We start from the raw sequence: 22,648 nt of genomic DNA, 5'->3' as shown, positions 1-22,648 counted from the left end.
TATTGAGAATTATCTGAAAGGGTGGAAGAAAAAAAGAATCCCTCTGCTGTCTCGAGTGAGAGCAGCTGCTCTGTCTTTACTGTCACTGTTTTGTTTCCAGATGAGTTGGGACTACAAAGGGAGCACTACATTGTTTGTCTTTTTGAAAGCAGCGGTTTCAAAAGCCATAACTTTTTTTTTTTTTTTTTTTTTTTTTTTTAATCCCAAGAAGACGCACATAACATTTAGCGACACAGTTTTTGGGGAAGATGGTTCAAATTACTGTTCTGAGTTCCCGTTTTGTTACATGTTGGAGAAATGTTTTGATTAAATGCTGCTATTGGCACCAGTACTGTGAGACTGATTATGAATTTTTTTTAATGTTTTCAATTATTTTTCTAATTCCACAGACCCATATACCCTATAATATTTGAATTAATTTATGGTGAGACCTTTCACTTTGCTTCACATAGTTTTCTCTGATGCCTTACTTTTTATTCATGGGATGGGGGAGGGGACAAAAAAAACCACTTGTTTTGTGAAAATGGTTTCATTGATTGTGTCATGTCTTGTGCAATCATGCTCCTGGAGAGAATCTCAGTGTCTGTGTACTTTTTTTTTTATTTTTTTTTTTTTTTTTATTGAGGGAAATTGATCACATCTGATGTGATTAAAACACTTTGTCTTTAACACAAAGAAAAATTGTACGTAGCCATTTTTCAAGAATGCAATTTGCTCCCTGAGTTTTTCATGTGTCCGTTATGGTTAAATCAGCACCTGATTAAGAACAGTAACTCGTTTTTTCTTGTTCTCACAGGTGTTCACTGTATTCATTACATTGTTTCAGTCCAACCTGTGATAAAAGCCTAAATAAACTGTGCAGCCGCTCTAACGCGTTATGGTTTTTCAACTCTAGTGGGCGCTATTGGTAAAGCTAAGAGTCGTGCTTCAGACTGACGGCCACAAAACAACCTAACAGTCATGAGTTGGGTTTTTTGTTTTTTTGGGGGTTTTTTTCTTCTCCTTCACTCCTTTAGATTGTAAAAGCTACATCACAATACAAACAATAACTCAGTGCCTCCAATAAATATGTTTTTGGTAAAATAACAGTACAAAAGTAGAGAGAGTACAAAATTCCTCAGGAAGAAGAAAATGCATAAAAATACCAGACATAACATATGAAAGTAAAACCCTCCAAAAGAGGGTGTTTCAAGCTCCACGTTGCAACTTGCAAAATTGTCTTTCCTGTTGTGTCATCACTCATTTCCTTGTAACACTGAAGGATCATGTGCAGGCCCCCAACTTTCAATCTCTGCAAGACACTGAGCACAATCTGTCTCACTGAAGAAGAGGGTTCTTGTGGCTTTTTGTCCTTTTTTAAAAAAAAAAAAAAACTTTCACAAAATGATACATTTCTTCTTCCTCTTGTTATTCCTCTGTTTTCGGTTGAAGGCCAAAGCCCTCTTCGTTGCCTCTCTGAAAACGTCTTCCACGTTCTCCTGATACTTCGCCGAGCACTCGAGGTAGAGCTCTGCGTTCATGTGCTGGCGAGTCTCCTCACCCTGGGTGAGGGGAAAAAAATGAACAAAAATCAAAGCAAGTTTTAGAAAAAAGCAAGAATTAGACTGTAAAGCTGCGAAGACAACGATCAGTAAAGGAAGAAGGAAAAAACATGTATCTGAAGGAACTCTGTAGCTTTTAGATGTGGTGATGGGTTCTGGTTAGCGTGCATGCTCTTGTATCCTGTAACATCAGTGAAAACATGTTTACAGAGATCGGTGAACGTCTGCATGGTTCGCTTCTTACTTGCATGTAAGTGACATGAGCCAGATTCATAGCCTTCAGCTTCCTGGCACACTCTTTGTCCTTCCTGAGGTCAGTCTTGCAGCCAATCAGGATGACTGGCGTGTCCCGACAGAAGTGCTTCACCTCTGGGTACCACTAGGCAAACAGAATAGGGAGTTTAACGGTGTGATACAGTACATGTCTGTTATTTCCCCTATTAGATTTTTTAATTATTTGGCATTACTCTGTTTGTTTGCAGCACTGATTGGTCCTGTATTGTAATCCTTGCTCACATGAAGGCTTGCACAACATATGAGTTAATAATATACGAGACAATGCAAGGCAGCACCAACATACCAGGCGATTAATGATTAATCGTAAACTGGATCTTAAACAAAAAAACAAGAACGTTTGGCGACATTCCTGTGCCTGCATGAGTAACTTGGCTCATTGTTAACACTTATTGTAAAATAGAAAAGGATCACCTTTATCAGGACGTTCTCATAGCTGGTTGGGTTTGTGACATCAAAGCAGACTAGAACCAGATTAGCTTCTTGGTACGAAAGTGGCCTCAGTCGATCATAGTCGTCCTGTCCTGAAAGGAGAAGGGCAAGAAATATGGGTTAGCCGATAAATGTAGAAGTGTGAATACGCCCATACGCTACAAAACTCTGTGTGTGCGTCTAAAGAAACAAAAGAACAAATATTCTGCTTTAAATGCAACAGTCTAAACATAAAAATGCTACAAAGTTTATGGTGGCTATAAGAAACCACATCCTGGCTTCAGTTTCCTCTGCAGCTGATGTAAGGCACCCTACAGCAGATAAGCTGACAGACCAGACTGCCGTGGCTTTTCCTGACAATGAAATGTCTTCTTAAAAAAGCTCTTCAGATAACATGGAAATGTGTTAAAACTGTCACTTTTGAGTCACGCTGACCACTTTACGAATCTAATTTTGGTACTAGCAAGTCGACGCTGTACAGCTGGCCATACGTGCTCTGTTTCAAAACATATAAAATACTGTTATTAATATATATTTAAATGGTTTGACAAAGCAAAAATACATAAAATTAGTCCATAAAATGTTTTGAGGGTCTAATCTGAGACTCCAGTCAAGTTTTTGGATATTTACTTGATTGTAGGTGTTTCGTTTGGTTTATTTACCCTATAAAAAAACCCTCATATTAACAGCTGCTTAGTACACTTATATTTTAGACAGTTCCTGAAATATCATGATGATGATGCTCTGACATGAGCGTCAACCTTTACTACTTCCTTCTACAGTGTTTCTCAGAGCACGAAGATAACAACCGAATTCACAAGATGGGAGTGTGGTTGAACTTTAATATCTTAAAAAGCAAAAAAATAAAAGGGTGTTTCTCTTCCACTCGCTTGATAATCACATTAGATTAGATACAATACTTCTGTTTTATTCCACCCAGAGGACAAATAATGTGGCCTCTGAGCTAAAAAATAAACCCTGATGTCTTCTCATACAATGTGAAATTTAAGTGAAGAAAAGAACCCTGAATCACAGAGATGATCATTGATTTTTTTTTTTTTTTGTCTTACCGGCTGTGTCATACAGGTTGAGCTTTATCTCTTTTCCTCCGAGAGTGATAGTCGTGGTGTATTTTTCGAACACTGAAGGTGCATACTTCTGTTTTTGACACACAAAAAAGAAAGATTTCCAACTTTAAGAGACAGTGTCATGTTTATATATCCCTTCATTTATACCGATTTGAAGTGTTTCAGAGGTGTGCCTCGTTAATCTTTGGAAAGGCAGCTTACAGTGCTGGGTGTGACAGGTTACAGTCACACATCTGAACTGCGTTCATAAATTCAGAAAGCTGTGATGAGTGAAAAGTGACATGGGAGCTCTTCTTACCTCTGGAAAATCACCTTTGGCATAAACCATCAGAAGAGATGTTTTCCCACAGCCTCCATCTCCCACAATTACAATTTTAAGTTCATCTCCCTTTTTCGTGGTGCCGCTCCCGGCACCGTTTTGTGTCATCTCGCCTCCAAAGTGTCACGCAGGTGCTCCCTCCAGATTTAACTTAAATACATGACACAGCCTAGCGAGTCTATTTTTTGAATGGTTGAGATGATTTACAGGGAGTGTCAGGCAGAGTGAGGAACAGCCAAGCCTCATGTTTTACCAGGTAGCTCACTCTGCTCACCACTTCCTGTTCCTGTCACACTGTCTGCCTCCAATTGACCCCCCACTTCTCTCCTCTCCTATTATGAGCCTGTTCACTGAAAGCATGCCGCTCTCTCGCCGAATTACACATGTGAAGCGACTGAGTCTGGCTGCTCCTACTTCCTCTACCGCAATGTGTTTGCGTATTTCATTTTCTGGGTGGGTACTCAGTCTGAAGCACTGCCCCCACTGACCGTGTGGCGTGTGTGTGCGAGGGATAACACTGAGAAATGCTCACTTTTCACGCTGATCCTACTGATGCAGGATCAGCAGGTTTTTGTTGACGCTGACAGCTGTCACTACAGAGGTTTCTAGACTCCTGCCTGTGGAGGTGTGAAGCATTGTCTTGGTGAGACTGAGTGGGTCACTGGGTGCACCCATCTAAATGTGAGCTTTTTCCAGGTAAAAAGCCTGTTTTGGTTATCTTTTCCACTGTCAGGCTGGAAAGATATAACAGTTGGAACCTTAAGGAAGCATGCAAGCAGCTTGCAGGTAGAATATTTAATATATCTGAAACAGAAAACAGAGCATCTGAGCACCAGCGCTTCCAGATTAGATCAAAATAACTGTATATTACTTTAAAATTAAAGTGTTTTCTGTACCATGTGATCATTTTGAGTCCTCAGCAGGATGTGAGTAATGCTTCTCTGCTGTGACATCACAGATGGTACCATCAGGACAAACTATTTTCTCTCTTCCCAGGGTGCAGTTTATGGATGTGGGGGTTTTTTGGTCTTTTTTTTTATAATGTGATGAATCTTTTCAAGGGCGTGAGGATTTTTTTTAAAGTTTATTTTTGTATTTTCCAGTGTTTTGGGTGTATTTTCTTGTCACAAGGGTGAGTGTTACAAACTAGAGCTAAACACTGACGTGGCTAGATATTAAAAGACAAACACAGCAGAAAGTGTGAGAAAGCAGGTTTGGGAACGTGTTTCATTCGGCAGTGTAGATGATTGGTTATCAGTGACTGTGGGTGTCGGGAGAGAGCAGATCACAGGGAACAACCATATATGATCACAAAACGCCAAACACTTAAACATGCTGACGTGGACTAAAAAGTCAAATTAAACCCAGGGATGTTTAATGATATGTTTAGCTGGATCATGGAAGTGCTGAAAATGTGAACAACCTGTCCCTTTAAGAGAAAAGGCTGACACCCTTCCTCCATTTCAAAAATTCTATTCTTAAAATGTGAATAAATTGGCACAAGATAAACGTGTTTCTACTCAAAATTCCTCCAGTAATCTCACCCCACAGCATGTGAAACATGCCATATATTGTGTCATCACAGCTAAGGCACAGTTTTAAGGATGGGCCCAAAAATTCAACAAAATCTCCTTTTAGTTTCCATAAAAAGAAAACAATAAAATTAATGCATAGTCTATTTATTTCATCATCTCACAAACACACACACACAGCCAAGAGGTAATAAAACTTGCAATGAGAGTATGTTACAGATCATTATGTGGAATAGTACAGCAATACACTACATATGCAAATATTTAAGAGCTAAGAAGAAGAAATCTGGCTTTTTCCCCCCTTTACAGTACCAATCAATCTCTGCACGGGGAAGAGGGGGAAAAAATCCTTGAAAAAGCCAACTGTGCCCATAAATAATGAAAAACACGACTCCGAGGAATGTTTGATTTGATTCAGTCCGTCGGGATTTAAAGCTGAAAGTACAAAAAGCCATAAAAAATAGACACAGCAGTGTACCTGTCAGTTTTGTACAGTATTTAGCGCAATAAATTTTAAAAGAAATATGTTGAATAAGTTACATTTTTTAAAGTGCTTGATTGACTTACAAGGTGTAACTGGCAGTATAACATATGGCTTAAAAGGATATTAAATTGTCCTTACATATCCACACGCATACAGCCCATTTTCATCAGTTAATAAAGAAAGAACAATTGTCAAAATATTATCACTCCGAAGAGAAAGAGACAGCTGTCCTGCAGGGGAAAAAGGCCAGTCTTCTCTGTGTGGAATATTCCAGACTGTCAGCGGCAGCGCTGAACGGGCACAACCCACTCGGGAAGCTTTTTTTTTTTAACAGAAAAAAGAAAAAGAAAAGGCCTATAAGTAACCAAATGGGTGTCGATTTAATCGCAAATCCATCTCTAAAGTAATGTCACATTTTCACTTTTATGTTGTTTGTTTTAAACATATCCATAAAACCCTCTACATGCCGTAACCGTGGGCTGGCTGTGAGCAAGGACAAGCTTAACATAGAGAGAGGGGGGGAGGGTATTGAAGCCCTGTGACCTGAATGCGCGCGCCCGGCAGTTTAGGGCCGGCAGTTGATAACAAGAAAAACAGGCCTCTGACACGCACACTGACACATAGAGAAAGACTGCACCATTTAACTAAAGAGGTGTATCTAGAGACCCCCCGCGCCCCCTTCCATTTTACGTACGTGAATAAAGACCCTCCCCTTCTGTATATTTAACTCCTTCACCGAAAAAAAGAGGTTCATGTCATGTTTGTCTAATCTGGTAAAGCAGCCGTTGATCCGCTGGACTTTGAAGCGAGAGATCACGCGCACGCTGCGTGCTATTTTCGCCTAGATACCAAACAACAGAGCTGCCGCTGCAGTGGATTCTTCGTGACCTTATATGGCAACGGTGTGTAGGAGGGGGAGGGGGTTCCAACGAATGCGCTCGAGCTCTCGGCGCGAGTCAGCCTAGCAACCGACCGCCTGACTACGCCGGTTTTATGAAAGTTTCCTTCCTCACACGCAGTTGTCGTCTTTTCTTCTCTTTTTATATTCGTGTAAAAGCAGCCACCATTTTGGATTAAATAAATAAAAAATAAATCACCCCCCAGTGGCGCTTATTGTGGTTACTTCCAGTTGAAATTACCCTCGGATTAAAAAAAAAAAAAAAAAAAAAAAAAAACGCTCTCCTGAGCCTCACCCAGTTATGGCGCAGCAGCTTTTTCACGGCACAGTGCTCTCCTTTGTCTGTAAAGAAGCCATTTTGAGACAGAGAACAGCAGAGAAAACCACAGAACAAGTGTTGCCTACATACCACTAAAAAGGTCTCTGTTTGGAGAGGGGGAAGAAGCAGTTTAAAAAACACAAGATTTCTTCCCATAAGATTCTTTTTTGGTGGCTCGTTTAAGACTTGGATTACATGTTTTGAATACTGCCTGTAAGTTTGCAATATCATTAAAAATGTGGGTTACAGTTACTCATTTTTCCCTTTTTTAAACAATTACGCTGACGTCGTTTTGTATCAACTGCTTCTTTGATGTCTGCTCTCTTATGAGACTATTTAATGTAGACACATAAAGCTGGCAAATTGAGTGAAATAGCTCAAAAATCCATTACCTGTCCAAAACATTATCCTTGCAGTTTTAAGTGAAGTGTAGATCAGCTAGAAATGTCGAAAAAAAGCAAGAGAGGCTATTATCGACTGCAATCCTGTCTTCAGGGAGAGAGAAGAGATGGTTTTGCATATTGCCCACACAGATGATGCTTGAAGATGCATATTCGCTGGCTGAGAGAGGCAAAGCTACCACTGATCAAAAAAAAAGTTATCAAAAGAGCTCTATCTTTTCGTGCTAATGGATTCCTTCCTTTTCAGGAGACGCATTCCCACCCCTTATTAATGCCATTATTAGAGGATCCGAAGATGGAGCTGAAAACATTCCTCCTGCCCCTGCGTTTAGGCCTGTTAACTGCTGAGGTAAATATTTTCAGCCTGAAAGTTTTCCCTCCATCTCTTTAATCTGAGGTTGTGTTTTTAAAAGGAAAAAAAAATCGCTGTAGAAGCTGGAAAAAAAATTAAATAATTAAAAATGGTGGTGGTGATGGGGGACTTCCTAAGTGGGCTTCTTTCTAAATTTAAATTATGCCCTTGAAGTAAGGTCAAGTCGACAATTGCACATTTGGCTTTCTTAGTTGGACAGCACAAACCTAGTCGATTCAAGCTGTCTCCACAGTTGCAGTACAGGACACAACAGGAGACACCAGGGTGTTTAAAGCGTTGCTGTTGTGAGAGGAAAAGTGGGAGACGTTGTTAATCAGAGCAAATGGATTATCAGTCAACAAACTATTTAACAAGCGGCCATTAGGTCTCCGTGGCCTGCTTTCAGTCATTTGAGGAGCACTGATGTTACAAACCCTGCACCTTTAGCCTTGTATGTTTTAATGTCAGCATGCCAGTGGACATATTTTTTTAAACAATAAAGCTGCAGCATTTTTATGTGATCACATAGCTCAAGTAGACAAAAGTGACAGACATACTTTTAATAACATTAACTGCATGCCTCACATTTTACATTAATTTGTTAAATTTAAAAATAAATTATGATAAAAGACTTGAACTTACTCATTGCAACTCATATCCTACAAGGCCATAAGTGCAATGCCAGCAAGCTGCCATTGCACATTTTGTCACTTTGTGTTTTTCCCCCACCCCAACCTCTATCATTTTAAACATCTCCAAAAGCATAAAGCTGTTTATTCACAACACTTTTGGTTTCTTTTCACTTAAGAAATATAAATACTGTTATATGGGTGTGCCATGACCTAGTTAAGACAAAGATGGATTCCAAGGCAGAGGAAAAAAGGCTCAAAATGTCACGGGGTAATTGCATCCAGCACATTCTCTTCCTTCTTCTCAATCCTTTAAAAGGAGCAATCATAGTTTTATCATAGTCCGTGAGAGATGAGGAAATCAAATGTAAGATCCCTTTGGAACAAAGGAAACCCATATAGGCCATTGAGTCCTGTTTAAGGAAAATGGCTGCCGAGAGCGCTCAGCCCCCTCTCTCTGCTCTCTGTTGAAGGACTCCTGAGCCGTGCCTCTAATAGCAGACGGCTCCTCTGCTGCTGCGCTCTGATTGGCTCGTTGAGCTACCGCTGTTAACCAGCCAATTGCCCGAGCACTGCAAACAGCACCAGGCAATGTCAAACAAAACCCAGTTAGTCCGACAGCAACGCACCTCCACTGAAATAATTTACAAACTAAGAGAAGCACAGTCAGGTTTAGTATTATATAAATAAAAGCGCCACCGTTTAAAAAAAAATGCTAGCATAACATTAATAATTTTTAAAAAGAGGACAAATGGGGAACATAGGCGACGGATTGGCACTAGTCTGTTGCTGTAACCAAACAAACCGCCGCGTTCCAACGGTTATATAGCCGGGTAGCGAAATCGAGCTGCCAGACATGCGAGTGTTCGTATTAAAATTCCAATTCCCGTGTTTGACATTTTTATATTAGCCGCCATCACCTATTGCCGTGTCGCCGTAATGACTCTTTTATCCTAACATATCAACCGACATGTCCTGAATGTACAAACGCCCGCAAGACCGCACAGAAAAGCTCGCCACCAAAGCAGTTTTATTAGCCCTTTAGTGGCAGTTAAGAAGATATTACCCCCTGTGTCTGTCTTGTGTTTGCCAGTTAGGTAAATACAGCCGGTAGATTCAACACTATGTCGTTTAGAGGATTTGTGAGACACTAAACTATCGCCAGACCTCATTTAGTCGCGGATATAAATGGGAGCGTTTCTGCGTGGCCTGCCTAAAAACACGTTTATTTTATTGTTAGGCTAATGCAGCGTTAAATAAGCTGCGGCCATGGAGGCAAGTTTGTAACGAAAGTGCCGTTGGAGGTGGGCAAGCCTAGCGGTGTATTGTGGGAGAGACAAGCAGCTACAGACCAGAGGCACACAATATGTGTTGGCTCTCGCCGAAAAGGAGGCAGTATTCTTTAAGCTAAATCATGTAATGTAAGCGGCGAAAGGAAAGCGATTTCGTCTTTTCATCAATTACAAAGAGAACAACACTCGATCGGACGAACCATGTCCAAGCCAGGGGAGAGGAACAGATTGAACGAAGACCATGGCAGAAAGCAGAGTTCAAGTAAGCTTGTTCTTTTTTCCTCTTTCTCCAGCCCTCCTAATGCCTGTTTTCCGTAAGTGGGATATACACCAGATCCCATTTTTCGCTCTCGCTTGGGGTTACCCCCGCCACCGAAGTCATGCATCTGTAACGTTTGGCTGTTTTAAAGTGTTGGAAGGGGTGGAAAGGGGGGAGGTTTTGCTGGTAGGAGAACCGTGCTTAGCGCTTGGCTCCCGATAACGTTAGCTCTCCTCTCCTTGTCGCTGCCTGTCGTTTCAGGTTTGGCGAACGGCATGGACAGTCATCCCGTCTGCGGCTCAGCGGAGAAGCGGAGTCACCACTGGAGAAGTTACAAGTTGATAATCGACCCGGCGCTTAAGAAGGGATCTCACAAACTGTATCGCTACGATGGACAGACTTTCAGCATGCCCGTAAGTGCCGCATTTGACGCGGCGGAGCGGCTACAATAGTAACCGAGTAGCCGACCTCCATGATAGGTTACAGTGTGGCTGTGCTGGCCGTGGGTTTGTCACGGGCACGTTCAGCATCTTGAACACGGTGCCCGGAGGTGTTCGTGTTGATTCACCGACGCAGGACAACTTTGCAACAAGTTAGTAGCGTGTGGAGCTGTGAATGGATAACGGCATTGTGTGTGTGTCTCCCCCCTCTTCTCCCACAGAACCCCGGGATACCACCGGTGGACATCGTCCGAGACCCCAGGATCGGTCGTCTGTGGACTAAGTACAAAGAGACGGACCTGCCGGTGCCAAAATTTAAGGTATCCACTCTGGCTTGAAGATCGATGCCACACTTTTCCTTGCGGATACGGGGTGCTGTCAAAAGTTGCAGACACACCCCCCTCTCACTCATCTCCGGGATGCGAAGTGAAAATGTGCCTGTCGGTGACCAAAATAATACGCTCTGCTCTGATGCATGTCTGCTTTTACGGACTCGACCGAGTGCATCAACGCGATCTTTGAAACTTCTCCTAGCAGTTGTTATCTCAGCTGTCAGAAATGACCCTCCACACACGCGGTGCAACATTAACTCCTGTCATTCTTCTTCCAGATCGATGAGTGTTACATCGGCCCCGTGCCTCCAAAGGAGGTGACTTTCGCCAGGCTCAACGACAATATCAGGGAAGGATTTCTTACCGACATGTGCAAAAAATTCGGAGAAATCGAGGAGGTCGAGATCCTGTACAATCCGAAGAACAAAAAGCACCTGGGGATAGCCAAAGTTGTTTTCGAGAGCGTGAAAGCCGCCAAAGTGGCCGTGCAGTCGCTTCACAACACGTCTGTTATGGGAAACATCATCCACGTGGAGCTGGACCCGAAAGGTAAACAAGAGCTTAAGTTTGCTTAAAAAAAATCAGAATCATATGTGTTATAAGAGTCGGGAGCACAGAAATATGACAAGCCGAGTGTTACCTTTAGAGTGACAGCGTTCACGTGTGCATATTTACGTGCGTTGCCTGGTTACGTGGATAATTGAATTCATTCATTGAATATAAGCCTGCTCCCACAAGCCCAGAGCTGACGGTGCTGTGCACTCCCACTGTGCATAATTTCAGACCTGCAAACAAACACAAGCCAATCTGTCCGAGTCCTCTGTACTTTAAATTGTTTGCATTTAACTTAAAACTAAGAAAAGAAGTTAGTTTTTCTGTTGTTAACACTGTTTGAATTCCAAGTCCATGCATGTTCTGTCTTGTTATTTTTTTTACTGATGCAAAACTGCAGCTTGAACGCATCGTAACATACCACTTTAGCAGTTTTGCTTATTATTTAATGTTATAAATACTGGCAAATATTTTGATTCACAGCTTGCACTGTTTTCATTGTCCGTAGTAATGTCTTTATGTTAAAGTATTACCCCAAATTGATGGATTTTTTTTCCCTAAGTGTGATTGATGTCTTTTTAAGAAGTGCAGTTAGGGTTTGCTTTTTTGATCAATATGCTAAAGGAATGCATGCTTTTTTAAATTAAAATATGCTGATCAGTGGTATTTATCCCAGAACATAATGATGCTTTTGCAGATACAAATAATAATGCATCATATTAGTTTGCAAACCCCCCTCCATAAGCACAAGTTGTTGCTTTAAAATGTTTAGCTTGGAGTTCAGCTACTGGAGAATAATCACTGTCACTTAAATGATGCCCGATGAAGTCTGTTGGCTTTGTAAACCTGGCATCAGACCCAGACATGTTTACTGTTCTGCAGGTGAGAATCGCCTGAGGTACTTCCAGCTCCTGATGAATGGCAGCTACACTCCACGCACGCTGCCTGTTGGTGGAGAGGAGGCCAGAGAAGTTTCCCCTCGAAGCCTGGCAGAAGCCTTACTGGTAAAAAAACAAAAAGAAATAAAGCTTAGGTTGTGCAGTTAAGAGTAAAATAGTAATTCAGTAGTAGTTTTGTGCTAGTTTGTTGAAGGTCAATTTGGAGGAACTGTTGCACACTCTTGTGTAGATGCTTTATTGTGCTTTGTAGAAATGGTTCAAGATACACCTGAGCAGGAACTTAACTGAAAGTCAGGCAAACCTGTGGCTTTGTATCTTGAGATGTCCTCACACTGCTGTGCCATCAGCTTGCTATTTTGATTTTAAAAAATCTTACTTGCTTTAGTTGTTTGAGAAACTGATTTAAAGAATCTTCTCGAACCTAAAGATGTTCTCAAGAAAATGCCCAAATTAGAATTCGCCTCTAACAATTTCATATTTGTGTCCTCTAAGGCTTGCGAGCCCATCCGCAGGTTATCAGAGAGCAGCGTGTCTGCTGGGGGAGGAACATTGCCGCCCAGCAGTTCCTCCACCCCCCTGACCCTGGAGACCGGCTACTCCAGCCTAAGACAGGATACGCCACAATCCCAGGGAACCCCTCATACCCCGCGTCAGGCTGGTACGCCTTTCTCTCAGGACTCTAGTTATTCCAGTCGGCAGTCCACGCCTGCCTACCAATCTAGCCGTCCTGAGAGCTCCGGAGGTTACAAATCTCGCCGACACGAGAGTAAATTTCAGGATGCGTACAACCGGAGACCGGAGAGGCCTCAGTATCGCAGCAACATGTATCGAAGTACGCCTGAGCAGCCTCCTTTCAAACAGCACCAGCTCACACCACCTGAACCTCCACCTTCCACCACTTCTTTCAACTACACAGCGCCTCCCCCCGCTACACCCAACTTCAAGTCCGCCTTCTCACCCTACCAGCCCCCTTTGCCCCCTGCGTTCCCTCCAACAGAGCCAGCTTTCCATCACCCAGCCCAAAGGGAGGGTGAATACCTCCGACCGCCAGAGCCGCCCCTGACGGCTGCTGTTGACTTTTTGCCCGCCAAGGAGCGACCAGAGACTCCTCCAATCCCGGAGCCTCCGCCACCAGAGCCCGCTCCTCATCCAACCACCCCTCCTCCTCAAACACCAGAGCACTGCCCTTCACCCGGTTCCCCCATTCTGGATCCAGAGAGGAACAGCCTGGATTCTCGCATTGAGATGCTGCTCAAGGAGAAAAGGACAAAACTGCTGCCGTTCCTGGACGAGCGGGACTCGGACAACGAGGTGCGAATGGAGGGAAGTCCGATTTCCTCCTCGTCCTCGCAGCTATCCCCGATCCCTCCTTACACAGGTGGCTCTCAAGGTGGTCAGCAAAATTCCCGTCCCTCCAGCACAGGTTTGGAGGACATCAGCCCCACGCCACTGCCGGACTCGGAAGATGAAGAGCCAATTCCCGGGACTGCCTCACTGATCAAGAGAATCAGCTCTCCTGTCCACGAGAAAGAGAAAGAAGGATCTTTTGGAGGCCACTCTCCCGCTGAGAAAATGGACACGGTAAAGCAAATATTTATTTTCTTAATTCCCTGATATTTGTGTCCAAATAGCGCCATATTTACCTCCATGCTTGTCACATTTGACAAGAAACGGCGCACAGGTGCTGCTTCAATTACCTCTCATTAATGGCACTGATTAAGTTGATGGAAGCGCGGTGCTGATGCTTACGCACAGCTGTGAATGACAGTTACACAGAGGACGCAGGAAGTCGGGTCTAGTTTCAGTGTGCGGCGGTAGTAGTAAACCTTCCCTTTTGTTTCATTCTTTTTCTTCTTCTGCTTTGTAAAGGAAATTCCGGTTTCACAGCAAACCGTGCTTTAAAAAAAAATAGGGGCCATACCAAAAAGGTGTTTGCTCCTCCAGTTTACCACTGGCATTTTTCTTTCTTTATTTTTCTGCAAATGAAAAATGAAGAATAAAGCACCTGTAACCTTCTGAGGAAGCGTGTTTGTTTGCCTCATGTGCGCACACGCACTCCTTGTCAGGCGCAGATAAAAGAGTTGCAGCAAGTTATGAATGAAAAAGCTTTCGGTGCAGCCTTACAAATGCCTTCGCATTCATGGGAAGACAAACCACCTCTCTTTGTTTTAAAGTCGCAGTAGCACCGTCTGGCCTGTCAGGTTGCGTTTCAACACAGCGTGCTGCGAGGAAGAATAACAGCCTCTCTGCTGTTGGGGAATTGAACACTCTTGTTTCCTCTTTCTAACACTCGCAGCACACGCTCACATGGACGAAAAGCACGGTTTGGCTGTTGGCCCCTTTCAGCACGCCACATTTCCTGGTTTAGCTGAGCCTGACAGTCAGGATTGGCCGAGGCGTCTCTGTTCTCATATTTCAAGTTATCGCAAAGCAAACAGTACAAACAGGTCATTTGGGTAACAACGCCACTCCCATGCTGAGCTTTCCCTGCTCGGTTTCATTTCTGCAGCAGCTGAGACTTATGAAATAAAACAGAACAGATGAGAGTTCAGTGCTCAGATGTTTTTCAGAGTATTGCATTTGTGTTTTGCACTGCGGCGCTTTAGTTCGGTGCCTAAGCAAACATCTCGGTTTGGTAACACGCTGATCGAAGACTCGGGTCGGCTGTGTTTGACTGTGACTGAACTTTGAACTCAGACCAGGTGTAGAATCATTTAGTGCTCTTATTTTGAAGGTGCTGTGAGTCCAAGATAATATTTGGTACAGTCTGAAGTTTTCCTGTAGCACATCAGTGAGGGCAATAAAAGAGAGTTGGCACTGAATGCCTACTGAGATTTGTAGGGTTTCCTTTTTTAAATGTTGACAAATGTAACATTACAAAACCAGTGTTTTTGTTGTTGTTGTTTGTTCATTTGTTTTGTTTTTTAAAGTGGTGTATCCCAAGAAATCATCCCTTTACTATCATTATGTTTTATTCAAACATCTCAAACATTTCCACACAATGCCCAGCGCTGTTTATATTTAAGGGGCTGCCACATTTCTCAAGTCGAGGTATATTCATTTTGCTTTGGTTTTTTTTTTTTTGTTTTTTTTAGTCTGATAGTTTGACCTCATTTTAAGGTCTTCATAAGAAAATAACATTTACTCAGGTGTCAGGTGAAAAAGGGCAGGTGATTGCACAGATTTGTTCAGTCCTGACAGGCTGTCCTGTCTCCACACAGGGTCAACAGTCATCGGGAGAGGATATGGAAATCTCAGACGATGAGATGCCCGGGACTCCGATCACAAGCGGAGAGTGTGGCAAAGGCATCGTCGTGAACTCTGCCGTGTCCCCGATGCAGACCATGGCCATGCATCCTTCCAGCTACCACCCCCTGTCCCACCAAGCCGGCTTTGCCATCGCGCATCACCCCCTGGCCCCTCACCTGGCCGCCCATACCGGAGTGCCTCACCCCATGCTGCCGCCCATGGGTCCCTACCCTCCGATGCCGGTGGTGCCTATGGATCTGATGAGCTGCTTCCGGTGGGAGCAGTGGAGCACGATTCCGATGTCCTTCCAGATGCAGCAGCAGATGCTGAGTCGCATGGCTCAGACCAGAGGGCCCTATCCCTATCCACATTTTATGGACAATGGCGCTTCCGGACCTTTCGGGGGACCCTATGCACCTCTTTCCATGGGTGCTACACCTGCAGGCAGCACAGGGGCACCTGGACAACAATGGCAGCATCCCAGTTTACCAAAGTTCAACCCCACCGTTCCTCCTCCTGGATATGAGACTAAAAAAGAAGATCCCCACAAGGCCACTGTTGATGGCGTGCTCCTGGTCATTGTCAAAGAGCTGAAGGCCATCATGAAGCGCGACCTGAACCGCAAAATGGTGGAGGTTGTGGCTTTTAGGGCCTTCGATGACTGGTGGGATAAGAAGGAACGTTCTGCTAAGGTAAGCTATCAAGAGCTCCAGCGGGAAAATCTGCATGTACTGACTGCTTATTGTACTAGTTTTGAATTACGATCAGTTAAATAGTGAAATAAAATTAGATCCATAGGATATGAATTAATTATACGTACCAGAGGCCACAGACTGCAGTGACATTAATGTTGGATCACGTGATGCGTTTCAAGATTATTAAGGAGAGTAATAAAAAGGCACGTTTGCAGCTGATTTTCCTGTTTGTGGTCCGGCGTGCTTACACAACGAGGAGATTTGCATTAATACGAGATATTATTTTGACAAGCGTCATAATGAATTCATCTGATGTGGTAATGAATTGTTATGAATGCAAGAACAGCTGAAGAGGTCACGCGTTTCATCTTGTAAATTAATTATTTTTTTGTTGTTTAAAATCACTTAATTCATTTGCATTTTTGTGCCTGATTGGATAAAACAAACAGAGGATGAAGAAGTAATTTAAAATCCCTTTTCTTTGATCACTGAGGAAATCTGACTGAGCTACTTTTTGCTGTTCGTGGTAATGAGAAACACAGGGTTTCATTTAGTTGACGTCTTTCTTTCCAAGGCATCTTTGACTCCAGTAAAGGGCGCAGAAGGGAAAGAAGAAGAGAGACCTAAACCCAAAGAGACGATTGGTTCAAGTCTCCTTGAGAACTGGAACAAGGGTGAGGGGCTGGGCTACGAGGGTATGGGCCTAGGAATCGGGTTGCGAGGGGCCATCCGCTTACCCTCCTTCAAGGTATCATGATTTCTAAATTTTATTTACTGAACTGTAGAAGGAAGCATCATATGCACCAGGTGTTTAAAATGGTGCATGTCGTGCTCAGGTCAAACGGAAGGACCCTCCTGAGGCCGCAGCTGCAGGCGACAACAAACGAGCCCGACCCTCCACGCCTGTGGACGACGAACTGGAGGACGAAGGTAACCCTCCACCGTTTACACTCTCACTCGGTCCTCCATGCGTGCAGTTCTCTTTCAAAACCCAATTTATCTTTTGGTAATTTTCTGTCAGACCGGGAACGAGACCCAGCTGAGCTCCCCTCAGATGATTCCAAACTGGATGGCGACGGCACGTCGGCAAAGAGACGCCACTCTCGACCGCTTGAGCTGGACAGTGAGGGAGAGGAGGAGGTGGACACCTCAGGGAAGGAAGAGTCGCTGTCTGACAGGGAGGAAGAACCTGTTAAAATGGAGGTTGCGGAGAGGCTGTCGCTTGGCAAAGTAAGTCGCCTCCAAAATGAAAGGGGGGGGGAAAAAGCAGCAAGTGTACAGAAATTTTGTGTGTATCATAAACCTTTTCGTTCTGATTTCTTCCAGGAGAGTGGTGATGAGGAGGGCGAAGGTGAAGATGAGGGAGACTTATCCAGTGAAAGCTCCTCTTCAGATTCGTCTGATGATGGTACTTCAGATATTTGACAGAAACAGCTGGTTGGCTTTATTTATTTTAATGCGTTTCCAGTAGTTATTCATTTGTTTTTGCCTCTTTTCTTACAGAAGCTGAGAGTTCGTCTTCTTCCAAGGCCAGCTCAGACTCCTCGTCAGAAAGCTCTGACTCCTCTGGCTACGGGTTAAGCTCGGAAGAGGAAGACGACGATGAGGAAGAAAGGGAGGCAGCAGAAGATGCGGAGGTTGACGGCAAAGATGCCGCGACCTCCTCATCTACTTCATCCTCTACATCTTCATCTTCGGAGGACGAGGAGGAAGAAACAGAAGCTAAGCCTCCGAGCTCTCCTGCAGTACCGCTCCCAGAGGTCAAGGAGGAGCAGATACGCAGACCTCCTAGTCCTGAGGAGCCGTCAGCAGAGGACCTGAAGCCACCGTCACCTCAACACATCCCTGGTAAATGTTTGCTCCCATTTCTGTAGTCTAGCGTGCATCACTTCAACAAAAAGCATTTCTAATTTTTAAAATGATGCTGTCAGAGGTTAAATGAAAATTAGAGAAGGGGGAAAAAAAAACTGTTTCTTGTCTTTCAGTCCAAGAGCGAGACATCAGTGACAGCCACATTCCTGCAGTGAAGTCTGAACATCAGGAGATTGTAGCAAATCTTCGGCCACCCACTCCCACAGGCGTCCTGTTTGACAGTGACCAGGAGACAAAAGCAAAAGGTAAAGCAGAGCCTGAAGATGTAGCCAGCACCCCTGGTCGATTAGCTTCCTCCCAATTAGATTCAAGCATGGGTCTCCCCAAATCGGCCTCCGCATCTGTAATGCACCTCCCTCTCCCTCCTCACCCGGCAATAGAAGGCCGATCCCTTCTCCATCCGCCTCCAGGCCCCCTGCCCGACTTCCCTCAGCGGCCCCGGCTCCCAACAGATGAGGATATCCCCCGCACGCCTGGCAGGGACCTCATGGAGCGTGCCCGAAGTCTGGGTAAATCCCAGAGCACCGACACAGTGCCCAACACACCAGGCAGTGATGCTCCGCTCACGGGCAGCAGTCTGTTGCTTAGTTCCCCTCACATCCCTGGTAGTCCTTTCTCCTACCCTGCTCAGTCCCCTGTCCTTAGCGCTGGAGTGCCCCGTACTCCAGGAAGGGACTTAACATTCGCCCCTGTCTTCCCTGACCCTGCAGCAATTAATAGGAAAGTGTCCTTGGAGAGCTTGGATGATAGACCAGTTTTTAAGGAGCCGCACATCAGCGCTGTGCCAGGCCAGGTCCTGGCAGCCGGCACAGAGCACTCAGTCAGCATCCCTGAAGATCTACCTACTGGTCTCTCTCTAGATGTCCCTGTGCCGTCCGATGTCACGCCGTTGAAGAAGAAACCTGGACGACCCAGAAGCAAAAAGCTGCCAGCGGCTTCTGCGGCTGAGGAGTCTTTGGAGCTCTCATCCGAGTCCATCCATCTGCCTGATGAAGCACATCTCGAAGCTCTCTCTGTACAGACGATCTGTGCACAGTCCCCCAAGCACTCGAGCCTGGACTTCCGGGAAGGAGAAGTGGAGCCTCAGACGGTGTTACCTGATGAAGACAACTTCCTGACCTACAAAGACGAGGCACCCACTGTGGTCTCAAAGCCGGCACGAAGGGCGCGGCGGCCCTGGGATGAGATCCTGCTGGGAAGCCTGTCTCCTGTCACCACGCCTCCACGGCCATACTTCACCCGACGCTCTGATTTTGAGGAGATGACCATCCTGTATGACATCTGGAACGAAGGCATAGACGAGGAGGACATACGGCTTCTGCAGATCACCTACGACAAGATGCTCCAGCAGGACAACGGTAACGACTGGCTCAACGACACGCTCTGGGTCAACCATCCTCATATCCTTTCATTCTCAAAAGTCGATGCTCAAGTCTCTAATTTATATCACAGAGAGAAACAACATAAAAGTTCTTATTAAAGGTTTTTTTCTTTCTTTTTTTGTAAATGAAATTGTATTGCACTGTATTTTGAACAGCAGCACCCTCTGGTGGTGAAAAAGAGGAAGTTGGCAAATTTTGAGTCAGGGTTCAAGGATTTTTCTGGCTTTCTGGAATAATTTTCAAGGTGTTTTTAGTCCCTTCCTTGACTTCCCTGCACCTACCAGCATCCCTGGAGTGAAGAAAAAGAGGCGAGATGACGGAATGAGGGATCATGCGACGGGCTGCGCGCGAAGCGAGGGATACTACAAGATCGACAAGAAGGACAAGATCAAGTACCTTCAGAGCACGCGGCTGCAGTCGGAGGAGCCGCCGGTTGACACACAGGTGGGCAGGACGTGTGGATTGTGATGGTGTGTGTAACAAAAACTTGCTGTGGGTGAACACGTTTAGCTTCTCTCTGTCTCTGCAGGGCATGAGTATTCCTGCGCAGGTCCACGCCTCAACCAGAGCTGGCTCGGAGCGGCGTTCGGAGCAGCGGCGCTTGCTGTCCTCTTTTGCGTGTGACAGCGACCTGCTCAAGTTCAACCAGCTGAAGGTAAATATTATGCAGGAGAACCTGTGCAGAGGTTGCCTTACTCTACAGTTTTTACCAGCAGACACTTTAAAATGTTATCAAACTTCCTGTGACACCCAAGTGTTTGTCTGTTTCAGTTCCGTAAGAAGAAGATCAGATTCTGCAAATCACACATCCACGATTGGGGTCTGTTCGCCATGGAGCCCATCGCTGCTGATGAAATGGTGATCGAATATGTGGGACAGAATATCAGACAGGTGAGAGGCAGACAGCTGGTTTGTGTAATGTGGGTTTTCTTTCTGCATGTATGTAAACAGTTTTTTGTTTTTTAACCTACTTTTATGTGACTCACATGTGTCTGATTAACCTACAGTATAGAAATAGTGCATCATGAGGAATTTCAGTACCACTGAAAGTAACCTTTCCTCAGGTTAGTCCAGGTAACCAACAATTGTGACTTGACAGAAGCCAGAGGGTTAGGTTGTTAAGCTCTTCACCAGTGGTTCTAAGGAGTGAAGCTGTTAATATGTTCACGGGGTGTCAGCAGATATCTGCAGTATTAACATACCATCTAATGATTGACGTTCTTGTCTGGCAGGTGATCGCGGACATGAGGGAGAAACGCTATGAAGAAGAGGGCATCGGCAGCAGCTACATGTTCCGTGTCGACCACGACACCATCATAGACGCCACGAAGTGTGGCAACTTTGCTCGTTTCATCAATCACAGCTGCAATGTAAGGCAACATCTGCATGGGGAAAAAGGTTTAGCAGCATGAATATAAAAAAGAAAATTTGTTCTTATGCCCTTCTTTTTCCCCCCCCCTCTCCTCCCTCTTGCAGCCTAACTGTTATGCGAAGGTCATCACTGTGGAGTCTCAAAAGAAGATCGTGATCTACTCCAGGCAGCCAATCAACGTTAACGAGGAGATCACGTACGACTACAAGTTCCCCATCGAGGACGAGAAGATCCCCTGTTTGTGTGGGGCAGAGAACTGTCGGGGAACGCTGAATTAACGTCAAGTCGAGGTCAGAAAGAAAGGTCTCCCCCAGCTTCTCTCTAAGCTCGCCCCAAACTCGGCGCAAACTCCGTGCTTGAAATCTCGGATCAGGAGGAACTGAAGAAGGAACGCTTGTTTGGGAGTGAGGAGAAGAAAACCGGCAAGTCACCCGGACAGAGTTCAGCTACCTGTCTGGCCCTCTTCACATATTTAACTCTAGATTGTTTACGAATTATGGTGCTCTTAACATACAAATTAAAAAAAAAAAAATGAAGAAGAAGAAAACTTCTAGTTTTTTATGTGCAAACACTTGACTTGCGGGTGCAGCGTTTCCTCCCCTCCTCTCAACATCGGACAGTATTTCAGCGTGGCTGCTTCTACGCCTGGCTCGTACAAGTTTTACACCTTTTGTTTTTTTCTTCTTCCTTTTTTCTCATTTGTCTCATAAGCTTTACCCACACCACACGTGGTACATAGAAACAACACAGACTCTCATGTTCAGCTGCTCACTAACACTGTTAAGACGCACAAGCCCACCAGGTAAACGCCACCCTCTTCCCCACTTGTGGGAAGAGAGGCGGATGGCAGACGGTGCCGTTTCCACGCGGGTGGTTTTCCTGGACGTGAATCAAACTAATGAAACAAAAGGAAAAAAAATCAAGCTTACCATTGCAAAATCTGGAATATCCAACCATCTCCTGCTCTCACCAGCCAGCGACGGATCATGCTGCTTCCTCTTAGTTTATGCAAAAAAATGCTAATTAAGATGTTCAAACTTTGTATTGATGATATTCCAGTGTTTTGCGGTTTCGTTTAGGTTCTCTTCTTACTTCAAAGACACTATATTCGTGTGTGAATGTGTTCGTTATCGTGTCCGGATAGAGCGCGAGACTGTGAGTGCACTGACACCCCCCCCCCCCCCCCCCCTTCCGTGGGTCGCAGCATGGAAAAAGCCAACCAATCATGCAGAGCAAGAAAGACTAAAGATTAATCAAGTCCTGTCTACTTCCAGAGCAAGTGAAGGTACAAGTTTTCAGCTGTGGAGAGAGTAGTTAGTTCTCATTTTAAGTGCCATATGAATGCGTTACTGTCTTTGTTTAACCCGAGGAATCCAGAGATGCGTTAACATGGATGTGCACAGAAATGCTTCCTGTTTTTGGCTGATGGAGGATTTTTCTTTTCCTTTTTCTATCTGGGTTCACCGTCTCGTGTTTGTGTGCTCACAGATTTCTGTCCTCGTTATACTACCAGTGTTTAATGTTCCCCGCGAGGCAGAAGAGAGCCGATTCTTTCTTTATAAACTCATCGCAATGAAAAAGACAAACTTGTGAATGCACTCGGGGCTCGCACTTATGCGTCCGCCCCCCCCCCCCCCCCTTTTTCACCCACTCAGTCCTCCCGCTAAGACCAAGTCTAACATTTTGCTTTTCATTCAGTTAAATTGAAAATGGAGATTTTTTTTTTCCACCAGTGATGTTCATATTGTAAATGATGACTTGTACAGAAGATCTAATGCTTTTTTTATATACATCTTCACAACTTTTAAAATGCATCTTTCTCTCTCTCTTTGTTTTTCACAAAAGACTGAGTATTTAAAAAGACAAACAAACGTATTTTCAGGGATCTGTAAAAGAAATCTGATGGTTTAAAAGGTTGTTTATTTAAAGAAAAAAAAAAAGGTCCACTGTGTACAGGACGAGTCTCCACCTCCCTTTGGAAAGATTGTTTCTTGTAGAAACGTCTTCATTTTTCT

The 22,648-nt window shown here is 44.5% G+C and overlaps 2 protein-coding genes across 10 annotated transcripts; one reads left to right on the top strand and one right to left on the bottom strand.

Annotated features, from left to right (window-relative positions):
* Positions 1-602: 602 nt before the first annotated feature.
* rhof (ras homolog family member F) lies at positions 603-7,575 on the bottom strand. Of its 7 annotated transcripts, XM_026173930.1 has the most exons (7): positions 7,300-7,317; positions 6,884-6,930; positions 3,654-6,007; positions 3,338-3,425; positions 2,250-2,359; positions 1,786-1,920; positions 603-1,541 (listed from the first exon to the last, which is right to left on the bottom strand). In XM_026173930.1, exons 3-7 carry the CDS (start codon positions 3,780-3,782, stop codon positions 1,377-1,379), a joined length of 627 nt encoding a protein of 208 aa, XP_026029715.1. In that variant the 5' UTR covers positions 3,783-6,007; positions 6,884-6,930; positions 7,300-7,317; the 3' UTR covers positions 603-1,376. The 7 variants fall into 7 exon arrangements, with proteins under 7 accessions (XP_026029715.1, XP_026029717.1, XP_026029713.1 ...); XM_026173932.1 differs by lacking the exon at positions 3,654-6,007 and having other exon boundaries at positions 7,300-7,575; XM_026173928.1 differs by lacking the exon at positions 6,884-6,930 and having other exon boundaries at positions 7,300-7,575.
* Positions 7,576-9,355: 1,780 nt separating this feature from the next.
* setd1ba (SET domain containing 1B, histone lysine methyltransferase a) lies at positions 9,356-21,165 on the top strand. Of its 3 annotated transcripts, none has more exons than XM_026173893.1 (19): positions 9,356-9,843; positions 10,102-10,253; positions 10,502-10,600; positions 10,891-11,161; positions 12,047-12,168; positions 12,556-13,644; positions 15,285-16,004; positions 16,582-16,755; positions 16,844-16,937; positions 17,029-17,237; positions 17,334-17,415; positions 17,511-17,855; positions 17,993-18,124; positions 18,740-19,279; positions 19,539-19,705; positions 19,791-19,916; positions 20,033-20,152; positions 20,494-20,631; positions 20,738-21,165. In XM_026173893.1, exons 1-19 carry the CDS (start codon positions 9,783-9,785, stop codon positions 20,909-20,911), a joined length of 4,815 nt encoding a protein of 1,604 aa, XP_026029678.1. In that variant the 5' UTR covers positions 9,356-9,782; the 3' UTR covers positions 20,912-21,165. The 3 variants fall into 3 exon arrangements, with proteins under 3 accessions (XP_026029678.1, XP_026029677.1, XP_026029676.1); XM_026173892.1 differs by having other exon boundaries at positions 18,590-19,279; XM_026173891.1 differs by having other exon boundaries at positions 17,993-19,279.
* Positions 21,166-22,648: the final 1,483 nt, after the last annotated feature.

The sequence above is a fragment of the Astatotilapia calliptera genome, chromosome 7, assembly GCF_900246225.1.
Source record: "Astatotilapia calliptera chromosome 7, fAstCal1.2, whole genome shotgun sequence".
NCBI lineage: Eukaryota > Metazoa > Chordata > Actinopteri > Cichliformes > Cichlidae > Astatotilapia > Astatotilapia calliptera.
The sequence above is the reverse complement of the archived record's forward strand: the minus strand, read 5'-3'. Positions and strand labels throughout refer to the sequence as shown.